Source organism: Catharus ustulatus, chromosome 5, assembly GCF_009819885.2.
Source record: "Catharus ustulatus isolate bCatUst1 chromosome 5, bCatUst1.pri.v2, whole genome shotgun sequence".
Classification (NCBI taxonomy): domain Eukaryota; kingdom Metazoa; phylum Chordata; class Aves; order Passeriformes; family Turdidae; genus Catharus; species Catharus ustulatus.
The window spans coordinates 29,897,564-29,922,438 of record NC_046225.1 but is presented as its reverse complement, the minus strand read 5'-3'; the positions used below and the strand labels follow the sequence as shown (position 1 = coordinate 29,922,438).

Below are 24,875 nucleotides of genomic sequence, written 5' to 3'. Positions count from 1 at the left end.
TAGGTAAAAAGGAAAGTGGTGGTGACCATTATAAGAAAAACAAGCATTTTTTGTTGGACATAGGGGAATACTGATTAAAGCCCATGGCTTTTAATTTCATTTGCAAATTACAATTGCATTGTTAGAAACTAATTCGGGAAAGTGGTAACAAGAGTAAAAAGTACAGAAATACTGCATACCAGCAAAATGTATTTAGAAAATTATATCAAGTCCAACATAGTTTCCAAATATCATTGTTATTGGGAGGGACTTCCAAAGACCAGAATATCAAATCGCTGGAAAGTATAAAACAGGTATATTCCAGTTGGTAAAATGACAGTTGTCTCTATACACAACAAAGCCAGTTGCAGTTACAAAGGAAAGTAAGAAAATATACTTAGCAGTAAGAAACAGTGATAAACAGCCTTTGTGAAGATATGTTGAAATGGGGGCTTCTGACTTCTATGACTTCAAGGCTCCTTTCAAGTTTTCCCAAAACATCTCCTGCTGCTCTTCAGCAGCAGGCCACTCCAGGTAGGTCTTTGTGTTCATGATCTTCCGCAGCTTGCAGAACCTCTTGGGAATCACATTGCTCTGGATGGGCTCCAGGAGGATGAGAATTGCTGCATCGTTGTTCTCATCAAAGAGGCGGAAATGTGAGAAATCTAGCTCGTATTTGCACCACTCACTCTGCACAAAGTGCTTGGACAGCACAAAGAGCGTTTTGTGGCTCTTCTCAATTGAATCAATGATGTTGTCCACAATCCACTTCCCAGGCACAAAGTCCCGCTTATGCAGGCAGAGCCGGAAGGGAGGGCAGGCCTGCTCCAGCTCCCGCACCATAGTGTTCTCCACCCAGTCAGAGTCATTCTCGCTGTAGGAGACAAAAGCATCATAGCAGACATCCTTTGGCGGGGCTCGCTTGGGCTTCCGCTTGGCTTGCAGCCATGCCCACGTCATCCGCAAGTACCAGACTATGTGGCACTTGTAGCCGACGGCGACCAGCAGCAGGATGACCAGGAACACCAGGACACAGATCAATGACACCACCAGGGACCTGTGGCACTCCACCATGGAGAGGTGCACAGTGTCAACCAGCGCCCCTCTCACCGCCAGTGGAGAGTCACACACGTACTTGTCCGGCCACCCCATCAGCACCTGGGCTATCCTGGCCTCATGATGGATGAAGGAGAGGAACTCACAGGAGCAGATGAAGTTGTTGTCACTGGCATCCAGAAGCTCCATTCTTCTGAAGGACTCAAATGCCTCCTTGGAGAAACTGTTCAGCTTGTTTCTTCGGACAGACAAGACCACTAAGTTTGGAATGGGTGCGGCACCCGGCAGGGTCTTCAGCTGGTTTCTTGTGAGGTACAGCTCTTTCAGAAATGGGAGCTGCAGTCCAAACTCCTTCAGGTTGTTTGCACTAACATCCAAAACTTCCAGCATTGGAGGAATGCAGGTGGTTACTTTAGGAATTTGAGTGCTGGATAGGTTTAAATATTTCAGATTTTCTGGCCATTCACACACATCAGGAATCTCACCAAAATTATTCTGGCTAATGTCAAGATTATTCAGTTTGGGTAGACGAGATGTATACTTTGCAGTCTGTTCCAGAGATTTTAGAGAGTTCTGACTTAGATTTAATGTTTGCAATGAAGGCCAGGAACCTTTACAGATTGTCTCATCTAAACGCTTATTTACAAGCAAATTATCATGAAAGTCCAGATACAGAAGTGATGAAAAATGTCTTGCAAGGTTGCATGGTACCATGAAAACATTAGAGCTTGCAATAGTGAGTCTTTTTAGTTTGTTTATTTGTGATTCCATACCTTCCAGATCAAAAAATAAATGAAAATTCTGAATAATTATCTTTATTATTGTTACTGTTTCAACAAAACTTTGCCCACTCCTTGAAATTTCTTCAGTGTTCCATATTCCCTTCCCCTCAAGCACACAATTGATTGCCTCTAACTCTTTTAAAGATGTGATTTCCTTCAGTAACACTATTGCTTGGCTAATAGTTTCATCTGTGAAGAAGGCTTCCTTAAACGTAAGTTTTTGTATCCTAAAAGGACGTGTAGAATTTTGCACCAGGCTTTTTTTTTCAACTGGTAATTTGATTTCTGTAATTTCCAGCCAAGAGACAGAGTGCAGAAGGTCCCTAACAATTTCTGAGAATATATTACTATCTCTTATGTTTATGATCATGTGATTTATCTCCTTAATTGATTTCAAACTTCCCTGCTCGTACTGATTGAGATTGCTACCATCAATCCACAACTTGTGCAGAAGCTCAATGCCTTCAAAATTCCCTTGCCTTATCACAGAGAACCACGGGTTACCCAGGTGGAGAGAGCTCAGGTTCCTCAGGCCAGAAAAGGGGGAGCTCTGCCCCAGGTCTCTGTAGGAATTGCCTTGAAGATGAAGGTGCTGGAGTGAAAAAAGGTGCCCAAACCACAGAGGGGACAAGTGAGCCAAGCTGTTATTTGATAAGTCCAAGAGCTCCAGTTTTGCCAGGGACTGAAATGAGTCCTCATCTATGGAGCTGATTTTGTTGGACTGCAGCAGCAGGGCTCTCAGGTTCACAGCCTGCTGCAGGTCCTGGGATTGGATGTGCTTTATCCTGTTGTGGGCCAGGTTTAACACTGTGATTTTGGCTGTGAGCCCAGGGGGAATGAAGTCCAAGCCCATGGAGGAGCAGTTGCAATGCTGACTGGCATAGCATGAAGCACAAGCCTGCTTCAGTGCTTGCTGTTCGGAGAGGCTTGCAGCTAAGACCATGTAGATGGCCAACATTTGCCAGGTGTGTGTAGTTTTTGATTTGTGTTTTGCTTGGATGGACATTTTGCTGTAGCAAACAGGAAGAAGAAAAGGTTAGATGAAATTATAATTTTGGACAGCTGCTGAAACCTCTTGAAAACCTGTACCCTTTTATTAGTAATCTCAGATTACAGTAATTTCACGAATACAAGCCGCACCAATTTGACTAAGATTTTGCTCCTAAACCGGAAATGCGGCTAATAATCAGGAGCGGCTAATACAACCTCAGAAGTGCCTGCCAGAGTGCTGAGCCGAGCAGCTGCAAAGTCGGCATTTTGCGATTGTTACAAATCGCTACTCTGTTGCACCGCGGGTGGAGCCTGGCTCCCTGTAGGCAGCACGGGGGGCGGGGAGAGAGGCGGGAGAGCTCTCTTTCCTCCTCTGCCACAGCCCAGGGGAGAGACGGGGGGGGCCCAGCACCGCCATTGCTGCGGCCCGGGGAGGAGAGGGGGGACCCGGGCCGCCCCTACCGCGGCCCGGGGAGGGGGGGGGAAGCCCGCGCCGCCATTGCTGCAGCTCGGGGAGCCGACAGGAGCCCCGCGCAAGCCGTTGCTGTGGCCCGGGGAGCCGACGGGAGCCCCGCGCAGCCATTGCCGCGGCTCGGGGAGCCGACGGGGTGCTTTGTCCCCACCCGCCGCCGCTGCGGCAGGAGCGGGGAAACTCCGTCCCTGCCCGCCGCCGGCGCCACGGGCGCGGGAAAGCTCCGTCCCCGCCCGCCACCGCTGCCGTAGGAGCAGGGGAAGCTCCGTCCCTGCCTGCCACCGCGGGGCAGCGCCGACCCGGGGTGACCGAGCCCAGTGGCAGCGCCGGCCGGCCCCGAGCAGCAGCACCGTGCTGGCCCACCTGGCCCCGTCAGCGGCCCCTAGCGGGCCGAGCCTGCACAGCCTTAGCTCAGCCAGTAAACCCCGCCCTCCCGCGGTTCTGTTTCTAATTGCACGCGGGTCCTCGCTGCGAACGACAAAGCGGCTTATATTCGTGTGCGGCTTATCTATGGACAAAAACCGAAATGTTTGCCAACACCCAGTGATGCGGCTTATATTCAGTGCGGCTTGTATTCGTGAATTTACTGTAATTTTTTTTAAAGTGTTATCCTATGATCTCAGTCTTCCTCTCCTTCTGGAGCTTCTCAGCCCTGCAACCATGGTGTGTTGCTCATCCATGGTGTACAACCGTATCACTTGTCAAGAGCAATAAAATACCATTTTTAGTATCCCACTTTTTTATATGCACATTAACTATGGCTCTCACCTCTTTCATCTCTCACATTATGCTCCTCTCAGCAAAAAAGCCACAGCTGGATGTTTCAGCTTAAAATAGGGGAAGATGGTTAGATCATCAATAATTTGGATGAGGGGATTGAGTGCACACTCACTTTGCAGACAACACCGAGATGGGTGGTAATGTTGATCTGCTGCAGGATAAGGAGGCTCTACAGAGGGATCTGGATTGGATGGATCCATGGTCTGAGCTCAATTGTACGAGAATCAACAAAATGAAGCACCATGTACTGCACTTGGGTTACAACAATCCCACACAGTACTAAATGCTGGGGTCAGAGTGGCTGGAAAGCTGCCCAGCAGAAAAGGATCTGGAGGTGCTGGTCAACAGGCAGCTGAATATGATCCAGCATATGCCCAGGTGGCCAAGAAGGCCAATGGCATCCTGGCCTGTATCAGGAATAATGTGACTAACAGGACCAGTGCAGTGATTATCCCCATGTACTCAGCATTGGTGAAGTCACACCTCAAATCCTGTATTGATTTTTGAGCCTCTCACTTCAAGAAGGACATTGAGGTGCTGGAGTGTGTGCAGAGTAAGGTAACAGAGCTGGGGAACGGTCTAGAATGTAAGTCTCAAAAGAACCAGCTGAGGGAGCTCAATTTGTTTAGCCTGGAGAAAAAGGAGGCTCAGAGGGGACTTTATCACTCTCTACAACTGCCTGAAATGAGGCTGTAGTCAGGTGGGGGTCAGCAGATGGGGGTCAGTCTCTTTTCCCAGGTAACAAGTGATAGGAAAAGAGAAAATGGCCTCAAGTTACATCAAGGGAAGTTCAGATTGGATATTAGGGGAAAAAAAATTCACAGAAAGAGGGGTCAAGCACTGGCACAGACTGCCCAGGGAAGTGGGAGAGTCACCACCCTGGAGGTATTTAAAAGACATGCAGACGTGGTGCTTAGGGCATAGTTTAGTGATAGGCTTGGCAGTATTTGTTTAATGGTTTGACTCAATGGTCTTAAGGGTCTTTTTAAACCAAAGTGATTCTGTGATTGTATGATTACAAATGCTCACAGCCCTTGCAGCGTCAGCCTGCCCATTCTATATGGCTACATGGCAGGCAGAAGCCCAAGGGGAGCCTGCTCCCCCTTCCAGCCCTTCCACAAACTTGCCCAGAATAGATCTGGGGACCCCCTGCATGGAGTCTCACCAGCCTCAGGGCTTCTAAAAGCAGAGCTCCTGCCACACCCTTTTGCACGCTAAGTAAGCAATTCACATTCTTTACTGGAAAGGCAGAACAAGCTGATATGAAATGAAGTCTATCAGACTTCTCTGTAAAACAACACCAGTAATTGATGAGAATTGGATGTTACTGTCACCCTATAAACAGTGGATGTAATTACAATACTGATTTTAATGTAAAGAAGGGCTGTGTTTCCTGCCACAGGTGCCAAAGAACACTTCACCAAATTTCAGCTGTAAACAGTTCCAGTACTGCAGATGAACAGCACCCATAAACCCTGAATAAGCAGAGATTAAGTACTTACCTTGTGTACTGCATGCTGTGTTTCAGTACTTGTGTGCTAGTCATGGCATCTGAATAGTCACCTCATACCTGCAAACACAAGAAAGGCTGGGAATTTCTGGCAGGTCTGTTGAGGTGACACTCCCGAAGTGAGAAAATATTTCAAAATAACTTCAAAATATTTTTCTCTTCAAGCAAAACTTCATGTTCCCAGTTTCCCTGTGTCCTTTTAACTACACAGCCGGTGAATCATACCAGTTTGTATCGCTTCTATCCAGTGGTGGCTCCCCTGAGGAAACCATGACTTCTGAAGAGTCCAGGATTGTCCGGCACATATGGCTCACCCTTCAAACTCACATTTCAACCAATTCTACCATTGCTGCTGACTGGGGACACAAAAATGAGAACAGACTGTGGTTGAAATCTCTTCTTTGAAAGACAAAATTTATTGTCAGTCTCTTCTTTTTGTCAGTCAACTTCCATTGCTGGAAGGGCTGATGCAACCATTTTGCGCAAGTCATTCTTTCATAATCACTTCCTCCACCAATTAAGTAGAGAAATAATTTCCAGGCAGAACTGCATTCTCCTCCTACTTTTTGTCTGGTAGGCACTGGGGATTGTTCACTGTGCTGAGAAACAGAACATCTCAGCACAACCAAGTTATTTAAGTTCTGTAAAATATTATCAATATATTGAGTGATATGTATATTCTATTAAGTCTTGGAATCAGATTGTTTAGTCAAGGACAGTACAACAGAAACACTCAGCATCCTTTAATTTCCTAGGACCCTACAATCCTCTTGTCAACAGGAAATTAGTAAGAACAGGAATGATATTCTGTCTGAAGCATAAGACACAATCCTGAAACAAAGTATCTCTCTGTAAACATCAAAGGAAATTTTGAGAAAGGAGGTTTGCTAGTGTTCATTTTAAGCTGACTGAAGTAATATGTTTGGTCAAAGTATGCTGTTTGCATAAAGGGGGAGGGAGTTGTCCTACCAGCTCTGAAAGGGAAGTCCATTAAATTCAAATATTAACATTCCTATTGCAGTTACCATTTTTTTCTTTGGTGTTCAGAAATCATCACATGTTGCTGCCCTCTTACACCAAGAAGTGCCTGCCCGAGAGCAGACAGATGGACTGATTCCTGCCATGTCAGAGGGCCCACAGCAGCATCTGTGTGATCAAGCATGGCAAAGCCCACAGAGAGCCCAAATGCACCTCATAGCAACCTTCAGTCCCACTGCACTGACATTAGCATTGTACATTAGGTTAAGAGAAAAAGAAAATGAAAGACTGAGATATCCTTGTATTTTCTGTCTACTATAGAGGATAGCTAATAAGCATAACATTGTAAAATAGAGGCAAAGCAGCTGTGGGGCAGAGAGAAGGGAAATAGTCTTTTAGTGAAAGGATGTCATCAACTTCCCCAAAGCCACTTCTTCCCTTTAGCACCTCTCAGCTGAAATGGTTCTTGTTCTTCAACAGGCAAGATTTCAGTTTTCAAAATATTAACTCTGGGTTCAATGAGACTTAGTACTGTATATTTTTGTCTCAAAATTGCACCTCCCTGATACCATAAAAGTTTTTAGTTAATTTGGGAAGCGTTTTGGAGAAGACCATGTACGTAATTCAGTGTGGAATGGGCACACTCTTCTATCTGTTATGACTTCATCACCATGCATTTGTGGAGAAGTAGGTAGGCACAAGCAGTTTTTTCAGAAAAAAAACACTTTGTGCTAACATTCAGGCTCAGTGAGCTCTCATCATGGATAGATCTACACTGGGCAGGTTTCTGGTTTCTCTCAGAGAAGAGTGCTGTGAGCACGCCACAGTTCACAAAACAAACAGTCCATTTCAGCATTTCATGGTTAAAATGCCAATAAATGGGGGTGATTGCCAGGGTTTATCACATTATCCAGACTCAAGAAGAAAAATGCTCTCCATAAGCTGCCCCACACACAGACAAGGTACCAGCTGCCTGCCCCCCACAGCATTAGCTACAGCATGTCTCAAAACAACTTCTTTTGAAATCAAAGAATCTAAAGTAGGAGAAAGCTGCTCTCTTTTAAGATGAGAATACTCTTCAACTGCTTTTTCTCCAGAGTAACTGTATGTTTAGCATTGAACAAAGGTGCACCTCACTGGTGCTCCTCTTCCAAATTTAAACTATGATTAACCTTCCTCTTTTATACTGTTTAAAACAAGTCATATGCCTTCAACTGCACTACATTATCCTAAGAGAAGCACATGGATCCGCAGCAAGCCTGTGTTTTTGTAACTGCAGATGTTCCAAGCAGAGACACCACATCAGCCTTTACCAGCAGGTAGATGGGGATAAGACAGAGACATGGTCATTATTTTTAAAGTGATCTTGCTTTAAATGTTCCCCTTTATACAACAGCAGCATGAGCAGTACCCAAACTGGGCATGATGCACTCTTTAAGCACTTCCCGTTCCCAGTTTCACATGGAAGGATCCTGCAAGCCCACTCCCCCCCACCCTCCACCCTTCCTCCTCTACGTCAGTGTCACTGAGAGCTGCTTGTTGCTTTTCTGCTGAGAAAAGACAAGTGAGCGGTGCAGAACGGACCAAATTCAGCCAACACCCTGCCCTAGATCCCTGCCTCAGAGAAAAAGCAGAAGCAGTAGAAAAGGCATGAATCCACTGACCAGCTTGTGATACAAGCAGAAAGCACACTTCCCAAATCTTTGTAAACAGCACAAAACTGCTTCCTCATACTTACCACTGGTAACCAGGATGTGCCAGCATGTCAGCTTGGCCGCAGCAGTGCCAGGAAGGCTGAACCCAGGATGCTGTTACCCTAAGTTCCCTCAGAAAAGGGTGGCAAGGAAAAGCCAAAAGCAAAATCTGTCCTTGCCGTCTTTGGAGCCGGAGGTATAATAAATACTCATGTAATTGAAAGCAGAATGGCTTGGCATCCTTTCATGGTCCTGGGAACAGATTCTTTGCATGCACTGCTGGTGCCTGTGCTTTAATGTGTCTTTCAGGGCTTTTGGTATTCATCTTCAAGGTACAACAAAAAGGCACATGATAACAGAAAGTAAACCATTTTAACTTTGTTGTGTGCCATATCAGGCATACTCTGCCAGCTACTCAATTCCTTGGTTAGATCTTCAGACTGGAAGTTTAAATGCAAAGGACCCGATAACCTTTGTTTTCCTTCTGGGCAATCCTCACCCTGCAGTTGTGGAAGAGCATGATAATGATTTATAACTGGTTAGTCATTCAGCAACTAGCCTACAGCACTGCCTCTGCCAAGGAAGCAGAGTTGTGTATTTATTTTTGTCATTCCCTTTCTGAAAACATTCAATCAGAAAAACACAACACTGATTTGCTACCTTAACTGAGGAGCATCTTGCAGGAAAGTTCACAGGCTAACAAACTAAAGCTTATCTTAATGATATGGAAAATTTCATTTTTCTAAAATACAGTAAATTCACGAATACAAGCCGCACGGAGTATAAGCCGCATATCCGGTGTGTTGGCAACATTGATGTCTTTGTCAATAAATAAGCCGCACCCGGAATATTAGCCGCACTTTAGTTCGCCGTGAACTTTCACAAAGTTGTCATTTAGTAACACAATCGTGGGATCGCCGGGGACCTCGGAAACATTGTTTCCAAGTGAAAAAAGACACACCCTTTATTTACAAGCCGAAAAAGACAGGAACAATAGTGTGGTCATTTTGCGAGCATTCCCAATGGATCCGCGTTGCCTTTAAACAGCCGCTCAGCCGCGCGGGCAGGCAGCTGAGCTCCGAGCGGAGCCACATCTCCACGCTGGCACAGGAGCGGCGGCTGTAGCCCTCACAGCCCCGCGGGGCGAGCGGCCGTTGTAGCCCTCACGGCCCGCGGGACGAGCGGCCGTTGTAGCCCTCGCGGCCCCGCGGGGCGAGCGGCCGTTGTAGCCCTCGCAGCCCCGTGGGGCGAGCGGCCGTTGTAGCCCTCGCGGCCCGCGGGGCGAGTGGCCGTTGTAGCCCTCGCGGCCCGCGGGGCAAGCGGCCCCGTTGTAGCCCTCACAGCCCCGCGGGGCGAGCGGCCGCTGTAGCCCTCGCAGCCTCGTGGGGCGAGCGGCCGTTGTAGCCCTCGCAGCCCCGCGGCCGAGCAGCCGCTGTAGCCCTCGCGGCCCCGCGGGGCGAGCGGCCGTTGTAGCCCTCTCCCTGCGGGCTGAGTGGCTCTCCCAGCCCTCTCCCTGTGAGCCGATCGCCCACTTCATCCTTCTCCCTGCGGGGAGAGAGGCTCCCCCAGCCCTCTCCCTGCGAGCCCAGCCAGCCCCGTAGCCGCACAAGACTGAAAACACTTTAAAAAGTACAGAGAAATATCACACACTTTTATCGAACTGCCGAGGTAACTCGCCGAGGTAACTCACCCCGATAACAACCCCTGCCCCTCAGTAACGCCGCCATCCATAGGCAGGCAATAAGCTGTTCTCTGATTGGTTCATTGTCGGAACAACGGGAAACCATGGATTTCAAACTGTTTCGGCTCGGGACTGGACTGGTATGATACTAGGTAAGGGCAGATGTCACATTTTTGTTCATAGATTAGCCGCACCCAAATATTAGCCGCACTTCCGGGTTTCCACCAAAATTTTTGTCTAATTACTGCGGCTTGTATTCGTGAAATTACTGTAGTTGTAAGAGCATGACTCAACAAGAGAAAACATGTAATTTCTGCCAAAGTATTTCTGATGAGTTCTACACTCCCAAGGAAGCTGCACCAACAGGAAACAGCCTACATCCAAGGCAAAGCTGGACAACATAGTCTTTTTCTTACTTTGCCCTTTAGGTATAGTGAAAACACTTGTATCTTACAGGAATACTAGGATACGCGGTAAATAAGAATTTTCCAGTAGTACACAGTGGAAAAAAAGGCAAGTTTTGACACCCTATTCTGAAGACACTGTGACAAACACACAAAATCCTGTTACCAACACAGAGATTTGTTACTCCAAAATGAGAACTCTGAGACAACTCATATGGTACTGGAAGCTCAGAGGTCAGCCCAAATGTACTTGGGCAGACAGGTTCCCAGCTTGCTTCTGCTGGGGATCCATCCCCTAGAAACAGACATAATCTGGAAATCTTATTTTCTTTTAAAATATTTTCCGCAATTTTCATTCTGTTGATTGGTACAACGTTATCATCGTAAAAAGCTGGTTCTTAAGTTTTTTTAGAGTTCTTCAGGAAATACTTCTGTATAGCTTTGTCAAGTACCACTCACACAGTATTATGAACTACTGTATTTTCACGACCATAAGGTGCACCGGATTATAAGGCGCAATATCAGTTAACGGTAAATTTTCAAACTATTTTCATATATAAGGTGCACTGGATTATAAGGTGCACATTTTTTTTTGCAACGTTGATCTGCGCGCAACTTTCACGAACAAACAAATTACTAATGGAATCACATGATCGTGGGATTTACTGACAGGTGCTCAATTTGCAAACATTTTTCATGGATCGGCATAGCCTTTAAATGCAGCCTAAAAAGAATCAAAACACGTCCAAACAATCTCCTAGTCTAAACAATGTAGGCAAATCCACTTGTCTTGGTTTAGGGGACAGTATTGCCAGGAAAAAGGCTGGAGCTTTTCTTAAAATGGAGAGTGAAAATCCCCTCCCTCCCAGTTAATTATAATTTGGAAATTAAGGGCCCTCAGGCAAAAAAAGTATGGGTTTAGGAATAACAGTTTTTTATTAATATATCTACAAGACAAACAAGAACAACATCAGCTATGGAAAATCAGTGACAAAACAGAACAAAACTCAGTCTCAGTCTCTTTTCCAGTCACAGATGTTCTTCTCCTCCGCACAGTCTTGGTGGAGAGCGGGGCGGGGCGGGCCCCTCTCAGCGGCAGCAGCAGTAGCAGGAGCAGGGAGGTGAGGCGGCAGTGGCAGGGCTGTCTCAGGTGGGAGAAGGGTGAAGGAAGACTCTGCTCACTGTTTGCATCCCGGTTCTCAGCGCTGTTCTCAGAAGCAGGAGGCTGTAGCAGGACCGGGTTGCAGGGCAGATCTCACCGCAGAGAGACCTCTCTCCTCTGTGTTCAGACTGGTGAGTGTCCCCCCCGGCAGGACAAAGCAACCAATGACCATCCACCCGACCCCTCAAACCCTCTCCCTAGTGATTGAGCCAGCCAGACAGCCCCCCCACTCAACCCTTTTGTCTTGAGCAATTAAAAACTAAGGGAGCCACACAGCCAGATTTCTTAGCATGATAATGGGAAAAATTTTCTACCTCCACCAAGGGAAAAAGTAAAAAACCCCCCAACCCCACTTCAATCCATTTTTGCCTGGGAAAGGTGCGGTGCAGTATCTGTTAATGGTAAACTTTCAAACTATTTTCATATATAAGGCACACTGGATTATAAGGCGCACTTCCAGGTTTTGATCAAATTTTAGGATTTTACGTGCGCCTTATAGTCGTGAAAATACAGTACTTTTTTTCTTTGCTTTACATCTGTCTCACTCTTTTGTGTTGCTCAGTTGGCTTTGCTGTATCCTAGACTGTATGACATAAGTCATCTAATATGGGCTTCCTAGAATGGTATTTGGACACCTAAGCCATATTTCCAGGATTGTTTTTTAAAAAAAAGAGATGCTATTCCTGTTTCCAAACAAAGAATTTTGCAGGATTTTAGACAGAGCCACAAACACTTATGGCTATGGACTCCCAACACAGGCTGCAGTACTAGGGGGAATGGTTGGGAAGAGAGAGCAATGGGATCGCTTATGTTTGCTGTTTGGACAGCTGCTGCTTCATTTCATCTCACCAGGAGAGAAAATACCCTGTCACAGCCCACTGGGTGCAAGTCATCACTGGCAGGCTGCTGTGAGGAAGTTAGGGTTTAACATCCTGGCACCAGAATTTCCCATAAGGAGGAAAAAAACTTCACTCAGCTCCAAGTAAAAGCTCCTCCATGAGATGCTGTGCAAAGGGACATGAATATTGTTTCATTCCAGTATGGGAAGGTCCAGCAAACCTTGTCTTGCCTCATTCAGAGGAATGCATGGATGTATTTGTGCTTAAGCCAATCTAGTGCTAATAGGCTGAAAAAAGTGCTTTATTTTTTTGTTTTGGGTTTTTGTTTCATGTGGGGGTTTTTTAATTGGAAGGGAAACATTCCTGGGAATAGGACCAAGTCACTGCAGAGCCAGTTAGAGTTTGTTTCCTGTAGGGAGGCAGAAAGCACTTTGCTGGGATGCAGAGATACATATTTAACTGTTAGTTATACAATAGAGAAACAATTGTGTTAAACAGTTGGGCAAGAATCTGAGCAGGAAATGAAGCAGATCATTATCATGTACCATAATGATATGGTACATGTATCATGTACCATAATGTATCATAAAAATATAAAGATTTTTGTATTTTTTCAAAAAAAGATAACGTATTTTGCACAGGTAGTTCAGGAATGATAATGCATTTCAGAAAGAAAAACCTAGTAAATTCCAAATCTTTTTTTCTCAGCTATTCAAGACCTCAGAAGTCCTTTCTTCAGCATAGCTACTTTTCTGGATTTGTAGCCTATCAATATGCTACATTTTTTAAAAATACAAAAATATCTAAGGTACTATTTCCTGAGGTTTTTTCACTCACTGGAAAAACAACATGTTTTGTGAATCTCTTGCAGGGATTGTTTCTATTGTCTTCTTTTGCAATTGTATACTTCCAAAAAAAACTTTTTAGAAGCTTGACTTCAACTGAGTCATAAACATGCAAGAGACCATAATTTTAACTGAAAATTAAAAGCCTGATCATAAAAACATGTCAGTAAGTATTTTAAATGTGTGTGTGGTTTCTCCTAGAGCCACCAAACTAATGCCTGGAAAGGCTGACGTGGACCAGAGACTAGAGAGAGCAAAAGGAATAAAACAGGTATTTATTGAAAGAATACACTTTGGGCAGTGCAAGAGCTCAGCCAGGGCTACATCCAAATCAAATCTGAAATGGAACCTGATCACGAGTTTTTACTTACAAAACTTTTATAAGTTTTGGTTCATCATTGGGCTCAATTGTCCAACCACAATCTCAGCCCCCTGGCTTTCCCCTTTCCCTTTGCTGTTGTTTATGCTTTCTGGGTACCAGCTGCCCTTGATTCTTTAGCTGGGAAGGGATTGTTTTGTCTAGCTACCCTGTGAAGAGAACTTACTAACACCTAATACGACGTTTCAGAGTTACACACCAAGCAGCAGAGATTCTGGAAAATATAAAAGCTAAAACCCAAGGCATCAAAACCACCTTCAACTAATAAGTTATTTCCAATATTGGATGATTCTCTGACTTTCTGAATTTGAACATGATTGAAAACAGACAGCCCAAGCTGATTTTCAAGCACACACTCAGCTATTTTAATAATTCCCTCCAAATTATCCTCAGATTGCATTTCTTCTTGAGGTAGGTTTTCTTGACTGTAACAGTTCCAGCACAGTAATGACAGATTCAGAAAAGACCATGTAAGTGTGCCTGTGCAGCCAGATGCCTTTTTGTGTTTTTCACAGTATGTACGGAAAGAAACACACCAGATGATCAACCTCAAAATCAAGGTGTTTTCTGTTGCTGTGAAACACCTATATTTACAAACTTTGAGCTGAATGCCTCTCTAACATCCAAAATAAGTTACATGGACATGCCAGGAAGAGCAGGGCAGTGCCTTGGCAATGCAAGAGAGGGTTGTAGCCAAAATGCCAAAAAGACTTGTGTATGTCTCAGTAAGTCCAGAAAGCATGGTAACTCATGCTTTCAAGTAATTTGCTCAGCATTTCACAGCTTTTGGACAGAAGAGTTTTCAAAGGAAGAGGAATCAAAGAAAATACAGGTAAAAAACCAGCAAACAACAACCAAATCCTATCTCCATAGCTGAAACTACATAGCTACATAGCTAGATCTCCACAGTGTGATATATGTTGTAAAGTAATTCATGTTAATTTGTAATTTATGTAAAATAAATCATGTTCTTATAAGTAAAGAAACTAATAAAGAAACTTTAGAACATTAGCCGCAGTGAGAAGGAAAGATGGCCTCACGAGAATTCCAATGCTGCAACTGCTGCCAAAGCCGAGATTAGCAAGTTAATAGAATCGGCTCCAAGAGGTGGCTCGTTATGGTGATAGTCCAGGAAACACCCAAACGATGAGCACTCAATAAGTATCACCAATCAAGATAACCAGAGTGTTCAAGAAAAACTACATCTCAATACCTGGTTCCCTAAACCAAAATCAGCACTCATCAAAATTCATCGCTTCCCAGAAATGGTTTTGTCCAGTCCAATGCAGAGAAAGGAGGCTACATGAATATGTGAAACCACGACAGGAAAGGAGGACCTTTGCTCCAGGCTAGAAAAATTGTATAAAACCAGGACTGACCAAGACGGCATTCGTGAACACAGGGGGATCCGAAGCGATAGAGTTCAGATCAGCGTGTGTGTGTTCACCCAGTGTTGACCCCGGGCTTGGTGTTGCCCTTTTTGATTGTGGCTATCGAAGACCGTATTTCGGTCATGAAATAAAAATTGTTTCTTTAATCATTTTTAATTCGGTTTGATTTCTTTATTACCTATAACAACAGCTCCAAACCACAGTACCAGAATAAGTTGGTTGAGAGATATCCATAAGGTAATATAATTTGTCTACCTTACATCTGCTCTAACATGGGAAAGAACATCACATTAGATGCACTCTCCTACCCTGTATCAATTCCAGTGATAGTCTTTCAATGCTTAAATCACTGTGGAGTTCACACCTGTGGGCACAAGATCTTTGTTTCTTTGGGTCTTATTACTGAATGTCTACCCAAGAGACTGGCCACCTGGTTTGTTTTCAGCTTAAAACTTACACTAGTGTCAGCTTAAATATTCTTTTCTATTAGTACAAATTATGTTTCATTTACACTTCTTTCATGTGCTATTTTTATGATGTCATTTAAAATTAATTTCCTGATTGTTCCATTATTAATAGGGTCAACAAATTTCTCTAAAATCTGTTCTTTGGAGTACTTTATTTCTCTGGGGTTCATTCCTTGAACTCTGTGTTCCCAGCTCAACCAAAAGGCCAGGCAGAACATACTGACATGTAGAACCCTCGGCTGACAGGCATGTTTCTTGGTGATCTCTCTGGTGTCTCCATGTTTGCCTTTGACCATGTCCTCTCTGATATTTGTAAAGCCTACCAGCTGAACAGAATTTTTCAAGAGTCACTAACAAAAATGCAGTGAGTAATGGGAGAAGGGATATATAAAGTACAGGTTGGCTGGACACTTCTCCCCTACTGTTCAGTTGTCTAAACTCTTCTGTAAAATAAGTACTCACACTTCTCACGATGAAGCAGAACCTGTGAATGAGTTTGGCTTGTTCCCTGTTTCTGCAGGTGGAGAAATCCTACCTCCAGGCTGGGCAGCCCTTTCCTTTTCAGTAAGGAGTTGGCAAGATGGTTTGCTGGACAAGAAATCCATGAGCTCATAACTTCTCACTGAGTAACAGGACAACATTGATACCAGTAACTCAGTTAGGGTAAATCAGTCTGCAACTGGATTAAGGGAGAAGGGAATGTTTCCTTCTGCTTTGGCTCCTCATGATGAAATAGCCTGCTATCTGTGAAGGAATGGCTTTGTGCTCTCCTCTGCAGGAAGGTTCTAAAAATATAAATGCCCTATCCCCCAAGAATGCCACCAATCATAAAATAATCCCTCTCCAATTGCTTTCCCTAACTCTGCTGCCACAATGATGACTGCACACTCTGCCAGACTTAACAAGCAGGCACATTAATCCTCCCTCCTGCTAGAAAGTCTTTCCAGATCTGCCTCAGCTTTCTGTCAGTCACTGTGCATGGAGGCAGGTTTGTCCCAGGATGATACCGTGCAAGGGTATTTGCAGGAGAATGTCAAATGTGCACCTAATCTGAAATGACTGAAGCCCTTGGAGGCATGGGACCAGCTGCGCTGTGTGGTTCTTTCATTTGCAATTTTTCATATGTGTGGTTTACTCTGGCTGTTTGTCTTTGGTAAACATAGTACAACACTGAAACCAGGAACTACTCAAAAGGAAAAAAGAAATGGACGATGATTAATAGATCTTGTTTTGTCTTACCAAGGATCTGCCTTACTAAGGGCCAGATTCTTTCCATCCAAAGAGGAGTAAAACCTCCCTGGGAACCTATCAGGAATGAAGGACACCTCTAGCAGGGAAGGAAGGGATGGGGAAGCTGCTGGTCTCATGAAACCATGCTAGGGTTGGTTCAGTAAGCCTTTGGAAATCACAAGCAGAACAAAAGCCTGACCCAGCTGTCCTGGAGACTGGGGAAGTGGGAAGCCCACCATGGTGCCTCAGAGCTGGTTTGTCCTAAAAAGCTTGCGCTTCTCACTCCAGAGTTCAGCCGGGGTTTTCCTTCCCCTCCGACCTTTGCTTTTCCCTATGACTTCTGGTGTGCAAGAAAACAACTTTGTAGATAAAGCCACACCTTTAGAAGTGCAGGTACTCTGCAATTAGATTAACGCCTAATGCATTTTAAAGGGAAAATCAGATAATGAATATACTGCAGTACTGCAGGGCCTTCTGTCTTGGAGCGGGACTTGTTCCCTCTCTTCCAGGATGGAAAGTCAGAAGAGCAACAAAATCCTCTAATTCCCAGTCCCCACCAGTGGGGAAGCAGCTGAGAGGTGGGTCCTTACAATTGTCTACATCCAATCTACCCTATACATTTGCAAGGCAGCAGGACAAGACTGCTCCTGCACACAGGGAGACTGGCTTTGCCTGTCTCTGGAAAGCCACAACCTTCTGTTAAGAGGCCTGTGGCAGGAGGAAATCACTGAGACAAGCTGTCACCACTGCTCCATTTCCTACAATAAGCAGGACAATAAGGAAAGTCAGGAAGGATATACCATGAATGTTCCACTTTCAGGGCAGAGAGAGGGAATTTTATTTCATGGGCTCCCTAAACCTCTGTAAATGTTGCCACAGCTGAAACACAGAACAAAAGGAGGTGCTTCTTCTGGACAAGCTTTCTGAAGAAGCCAGGTGATTAGGAATTAAGCCTTGCAGAAAATGTGGGCAGAGAAGATATGAATGAGCACTTGATCACAAGATACTGTCAGAGATAGATGATACTGTCAGAGCACCAGCTGTACTGAGACATCCTGAGCATACTCAGAAGCAGACACAGAAATCCAACAGGAGTTATGGTATCCAGATTCCAGGGTGTCCAGATACCAGTGTCAGTTAAATATGTGACATCCAAGAACTAAACACTAAACACATGTCTAAAGAGGCAGCAGGATCCCAAATTTTACCCAAGTCTCTCTTGCTTGCCACTGTGGTAGGACTGTTTTCTAATTCTAAAAGCTCTGTACAAATGTCACTGTGACTTGCTGACATCTACTCCACCTACCAAAAGAGAGTTGACATTTTTTCCTTCTCTCTTTGTTTCAGGAATTACATTAAAGTCTAATGGGTAAGATAAAATTCAAGGGGAGAAAAGTCCCTTCTACAGGCTTTTTGCATAATTTTTTAGGTGACATCGATATTCAGTTTCATACATAGATCTTTTAGAAACTCAACTCCAGGCTGTTTTGATGAAGAATGCAGGGAAAGGGTACCATTACCAGATCCAGAGATTTCTCAAGTGTGCTTGTATTTCCATCTTCACTGCCAAAAACATGCTTTTCAATCAAGCTAAGTAAAATGTTAGACTTTTTAATAACACCCATTCATGTAACACACAAACCAGGGAAACAAAAGAGAAGTCCATGTCCAGGGAAGGCAAGTTTCAGTAAAGTAAAAGGGGCCAAGAGTCCCAGCACACACAGCAGCATTTCCCTCCCCTGGCATGGGGTTTGGATCTCAGAGCACAGTAGCAAGACACCAGAGAGAGACAGACTGTAACACAGTGTGCAGTGTTTGCAGAAAGCAGAAGCAGTTGCTGTGCAGTTAAACTAACCAAAGTCAGTATCTTGCACAAGGGCAAGCATTAGCTCAACTGCATACAGTATGGACTCCAAAAGGTTTATTCCAGTTTGTGACAAATGGCCTCCTCTGACATCAAAATAAATTGTACAACTGGAAAACAGTTTTAAGAATAAATTGTACTGCTGAGACCAGTTTTTGGAGTTTGCAGCAACTGGCACACAGCATTTCCACCTGCAGCTAGGCAGTGCTGCAGTTTCAGTGGCTTCAGTCATCTTAGATATCATACATACAACCTGAGAGACTGTGCTGCACTGCAGAGCCTGCTTGAGCAAATCTATGTTGGGCATGCTATGGTCTGTCTTCTTCCTGTATTTTTCTAGGAATTAATACAGATACTCATGAGCAAGCCGACTGATCTAAACAGCAGTAGATGCTGACATACTCAGACACTTAAGGGGACCTGGGAGGCTTCCTACTCCTTCCTCTCAGGAAATGCTTCCTTACTAGGCTCTCTCATATCCCAGACTTCCAGACTTCTCTTAATACCTGCAGCATATTTGAGGCAACACTGGGTCCACAGTAGTAGTAATAAAAATAATAATTAAAAAACCTCAACCAGAGCAGTCATTAGGCATTATTCACTGAAGAAGTACAGGGGGGAATTTGAAATTGGCAAGTGAGTCCCATTACTTTAAGGATACATTTGGTCTGTCATCTATTAGAACACATGGCTGTGTATACCTGGCAAATGCTTTAAAGTTGTTATTTTGATCTTTGCTAAGATAAAACTGTAATACTTTGTAGGCATTTGAGAACATTAGCTACTGGACTATTAAAAGCCACTTAACCACTTGGAATTGATGCCATCTGTTTCCTATTTTTATTCACAGAAATCAATACTCATTTTTTTGAGGACTTCTCCAACAAACTCTCTATATGAAATATAAGTAATGCTCTGGCCAAGTCAGTTGATCTTCTTGACAGGTTCATGGATGGGGCTGTTCAACTGACATAGGACTACTCAGACAAGAGGAAACAAGGAGAAGGACAGAACAAAGGCCATGCCCTTTAACTCATCCCTCAAATCAGCTCTTCAGAAAGAATAATACTGTCTTGGTTAGATTTCAGATTTCTCTATTACAGGAAACGGCACATGAGGTTCTTGCAACTGAAATCAAACCTGTAGCTTACTGAGCATCAGTCATGTCAGCCATTCTGGAAGATGCACCCAGGCTTACATTTTACTAAGGAAACTAACAAAAAAGAATAAACAAATACTTTATATTCACTTAAGGATTGTGAAGCAGTTGTATAAGCCATAATTTGGTCCTCAACTAATTGTAATTTATCAGTACCTAAGCAGAATTGTTATTAAAAAACTTTCACGTGAATAGAACAGTTACAGTAATTTCATGATTATAAGTCGCACCATTTTGACTAAAATTTTGGTCCCAGCCCGGAAATGTGGCTTATAATCAGATGTGGCCAATATATGAACAAAGTTCAGAAATTTGCCAACCTGGAAATACGAGCCCGTTGCCCAAGGGGGGCGGCAGGTGCAGCCCGGCCCCGGGGAGGTGGCACGGAGCGGCAGCAGGCGTAGCCTGGCCCCGGGGAGGTGGCACGGAGCGGCAGCAGGCGTAGCCCGGCCCCAGGGAGGTGGCACGGAGCGGCGGCGGGCCTGCCCCAGCCCCGGGGAGGCGGCACAGAGCGGCAGCCGGCATAGTCCGGCCCTGGGGAGGTGGCACGGAGCGGCGGTAGGCATGCCCCGGCCCCGGAGGGGCGGTGCGGGGCAGCGGCAGGCAATGCCCCGGCCCCGGAGAGGCAGCCCCAAGCTGTGCCCGCCTGGCCCCGAGGCAGTAAACCCCACGATCCCACGATTCTGTTACTAATTGGCAACCTTGTGAAAGTTGCATGCAGACCCTTGCTGCGAATGAAAGTGTGGTTAATAATCCGGTGCGGTTGATATATGGACAAAGAATGAAATGTTGCCGACACCTGGACATGCAGCTTATAATCAGTGCGGCTTATAATCGTGAAATGTTCCAAACAAACCCTCCACCAAACAGTGAATATGCAGGTCATCTATAAAAGGCACAAAGATATCTCTCCTTAATGCCACTGTGAATTGAATGCAATCACAAGTTGCACATTGCTGTAGGGTATCAAACTGGGTCATGAAGTTCAGCTACTACAAGAGAAGTTCATAATCTTGCCTGTGAACTTCATTTGGAAGACAGATAAGAAAAGTTTGTGTCACTATGAGCTCAGCAGGTTGTCCTCAGCAGCCTTGAGCATTTCCATCTGGCCTTTGTGTCCCAGGTTTCTGCTTGCCATCCGGAGCATCCCACCCTGCAAGCCACAGATGACTCAGGCCAGGCCATGCTGAGCTGTGATGTTCCAGACTGCAATCAAAAGCAAACCTTGCAAGCAGGAGGAGGGAGACCAACTGCTCTCGCTGTGATTTGTGAGTGGTAAAAGTGTCAGGAGAAAATTGCTCAGACACATCTGTGCTCGCCAGAGGGCCAGTGTGGGAAAATTAGACAGCTGAGCCTAGATTAAGCAAAAGACACCTATGGTATGATTTCTAGCAGCGCTGGAAAGTGCAGTGCATGCCAAGGACATACAGATGGGAAAAACTGAAACTTGGTATGATAAATCATTTGGCAAATGCACAAACTGTACACAGTGCTAACAGGGAGAGCCTGAAATCAAACACAGTGAATGCCCCATTCCTTAGCCAACGCAAGGGACTGGATGGTGCCTAATTAAAGGCTAATAAGTGAAGGAGGAAGACAATCTGGGATTAAGCAGAGGCTTTTACCAACAAAACAGCTGCTTGCTTGTCTGCAGAGAGACTGATCAACCTGCAGGCAGCTCTGGAAAGAGCTGATCAATACGAAACTGCCAGTGAGCCCCAGAAGCCATTCACACCACAGACTGTGGGTTGCATGGCTGGGAAGCGTGGGGCAAGTCGCTGAGGAACAAGGGCTTCCCACTCTGGTTTGGAAATAGGGCAGCAATGAGGTAATTTTCCATTCTCTTACACGTGCCATGCGCCCTGTGCCATTGTGAGATGGCCTGGAGGCAAAATGAGCCAGCCTGCCTGCAAGTAGCTGGAGGAGAACTGCTGGTATGCTGTCTTTCTCATACAAACGCAGCTGATAAAAGAGCAATAAGCTCCACTATCTCACAGGTCTGAGGAGAGTGATGGGAATGGTACAGCGTTAACTGACATTTCTGCAAGCTTCCCTTATCATCCTCAACATCTGGTTTCCATTGTTCGACATTTCCTACACCACACTGCAAATCACCTTTCATCTAACAAGGTTGTGTTCAGCGAATGAAGTGAAATATTTCTCACTAAATCAGAACCAGCCATGGCAGCAGGTTCTTGTAAGGCACTGATGGACAAGTACACTCCTGCAGCACCCCAGCATTGCATGAGAAGGAGGTAATTTCCAATTTTGAAATAGCCCTACACTGTTATTGAATATTATTTCTAATACTGAAATAGCACCTGCTGATGCCCAGCCCAGGGAAGGCAGTCCACCTTCCATGTTGCTGTCTCTGAGACCTGGAGCAGGGTCCAGGCATAGGCTCCCCACACATCTGTGCTAACAAAGATGTGTGAAAACATTAGCTTCCCTTCAAAAATTGTACATCCAGTCAAAATTAAAACCAAATGGCTCCTAGTAAATGGAGCATTTTTCCAGAGGGGTTGGAGAAGAGGTCTAGCACAGCCTGTCAGCCTATGGGTACAGCAGTCATAACCCAGAACATGGCAGGGACAGTCATGGGTATCATCTGTTGCCTTCTCAAACTCCCTGCACAAGAGCTGATTTTTTTAAGAGGATGGAGCCTTTTTGGTCACTCTTGAGGGTGACATTGTCATTTCAAGAGATGTGTACATTTGCACTCAGTTGCAAGCCAAGCCCGGCTGCTGGCAATTTAGCTGACAGTGACTAAATCACCATCTCATGCTAGATGGGAAGCTAGTCCACAACAGCCAGAGAAGTTCATCTGGCACTAGTTTGTACACTGGGCAGGTCCTTCATTCCAAGATAGCATGGTCCCTGTGTTTGCAGGTTGCTGGGAGCCTCTGAGCAATAAAATCTGCAGAGAGGTGCAGGGGATCATGTGGAATCACCTAGACCTCCATCACCTCTTAACAAGACTGCTAAAACCCCAAACAGCCCAGGGAGTAACTCCCACATACAACCAGGGGAAAAATCCTTCTGAGCAACCCCACGGATAGAAGAGGTTTGAGGGATTGTGCTGCTGTTGCTGCTGAAGAACTCAGTAGGAAATGAACTCAGCAAAAAAAGCGAGCTCAACAGTGTGTGGCCCACAGTTTAAAAGGAGGTGTTTTTGTCAAGCTGTCACAAACAGATTTTGCAGGGAAAAATACTCTAGAGATGGAGGGAGGAGCAGCAAGATTCAGCTTGCAGCAGGCTGTGAGTGCCTATGTTGAAACATTTGTAATGAGCTGCAGAGGTGGGTGCAAGCCCCCAGGATCTCAGCTGCAATACTACCTTGTCGGAGTGGACAACAAATCCTTTCTCCCTGCTCTGTTCTGTCACTTGCTCACAAAGGGGCAGAGCAGAGCTCACCCTCTGTCTTCCACTCCTTCACATCTCTCAGCTTGCAGAGGCAGGAAGCACCGCTGGAACTTGCCCAGTAAAGTGTCTTCCAGTGCAGGACAAGGCAACTGCCCCAAGCAAGAACCACGGACCTCCTTCTCCCATTGGGACACCAACCTCTATCAGAAAGGCAGGGTGAGTGTTGCATTGCCATAGGGACAGAGTAGGGCCAGACAGCACAGCAGTCCTGGGGAGACAGCGAGACTTCGACTTCGCTCCACCCAAGCGTGTTGCAGAAAAGGATGTGATAAACCCTGCCCTGAACCTTTTTCTCCATAGAAGTGGTCAGAGAGACTAAACAACAGGACAGGGCAATCAAAGGCAGAAGTAAAACACGCCCATGGTGACATCGAAGTGCCACTTTGCACTTTTTCCCAGTAACTGCTGAAAGCAAAGCAAGTATGTGAAAAGGGCATAAGCATATGGACGTGACTCAGTGACCCGGAAAAATAAACAATGGGTGTTTCACAAGGATGAAAGGGAAGAAAACAAATGCCATAAAGCAACACTCAACCTAGCACTGCAAATACCAGCCAGGAGCTCACCTGGTAGGACGGCTCTGCAGGAACCTGTGGTGCTGCGAAAGCCATGAGTTTCCAGAAATCACCGAGGCTTCTCCAGAGGTAGAAAGAAGTAGAGTGGTGGAGTTGCAGGCACTGCCAGTCGTAGTATAGGTGGTAGAAACCTCCCTTGCTTCCTCCCCTTCCACTCTCTTCAGAAGATTAAGTTAATTCTCCAATGAAGTCATCTGCCCCCCGGGCAATCAGATCTCTCACCTGCCCTAAGAGCTTTTAGGCTCATTCTGCCAGCATTGTTGCTTGCTGGTCATTGCTTCTTTGAGCAGTTGGAACAGTCCTGCATGCCCAGGTCCAGCTGCAGGAGCTGTAGGACAGATATGCCAATTCCCACCGTGTTTGTGACAAACACAGGTAAGCAAGCAATGACAGTGCTCCCTATCTAAGCCTGCCTTGGGGACAGCACTGTCCTCGCACCCTGAACCCTGCAGGCGGCATTTGCAGCTTGGCCTAGCCCATCTGGTGCTCCCATGGTGTTCAAACCAGGCTCCCAGGCCAGACTGGTGGCAGCCAGACTGCTGGGCTCTCCAAATCCCTCCCTGCAGCAGCAAGCTCAACATTGCACCAACCCCACCTACCAACAAACAGGGTCCTAGCACAGCACTGCCCCTCTCCTACAGGGAAGCTGTGTTGGATGCTTCCCTTCCTGCAGCTCTACAGTGTAATGCTGGGAGGGGCTTGCTGCAGCCTAGCAAGGCAAGGGCAGGCAAACACCCTGCCACAGATCCTGGCTTTGTCCAAGTGCTGTCTCCCAGTACCAACAAACCTCCAGGAAATGTGCCAGGAATGTTCTCTGGCTCTGTAATGGAAATACTGGCCCAACCAGGCAGGCTTGGCCAATTATACCCTGTGAAAATCAAGGACAGTGATAATGTGGGATACACATATAAGAAGCCACAAACCAGCTAGGAGCAGAAAACAGTTCTCTTTCTCTTGGGGAAACAGTCAATGCTCGGAGACTACGTAGTGCTTACATGGTGACAGAAGTTAATGCTGAATGCTTGTGAGAGGAACGCTGGATTTGTCTTTAAAAACAAACTGTGGGTCTGCTGGTAGATAAGGCTAGCACTGAGAGACAGAAGAAACAATGGGATTGATTGCACTGATTGACGTAGAAAACTGTAGAAATGAAACTGGGTATTGGAAGATGAAAGAAACAATGGGGGCGGGGGGGAAACTATGAATTCTGTAAGA

The 24,875-nt window shown here is 45.5% G+C and overlaps 1 protein-coding gene across 4 annotated transcripts; it reads right to left on the bottom strand.

The window, feature by feature from the left end:
* Positions 1-64: 64 nt before the first annotated feature.
* On the bottom strand, positions 65-24,875 carry LOC116996551 (toll-like receptor 2 type-1). Of its 4 annotated transcripts, none has more exons than XM_033060336.1 (3): positions 23,652-24,875; positions 5,562-5,629; positions 65-2,827 (listed from the first exon to the last, which is right to left on the bottom strand). In XM_033060336.1, the coding sequence occupies exons 2-3, from the start codon at positions 5,603-5,605 to the stop codon at positions 442-444; spliced, it is 2,430 nt and encodes an 809-aa protein (XP_032916227.1). In that variant the 5' UTR covers positions 5,606-5,629; positions 23,652-24,875; the 3' UTR covers positions 65-441. The 4 variants fall into 4 exon arrangements, with proteins under 4 accessions (XP_032916227.1, XP_032916226.1, XP_032916228.1 ...); XM_033060335.1 differs by lacking the exon at positions 23,652-24,875 and adding an exon at positions 5,712-6,059; XM_033060337.1 differs by lacking the exon at positions 23,652-24,875 and adding an exon at positions 5,795-6,059.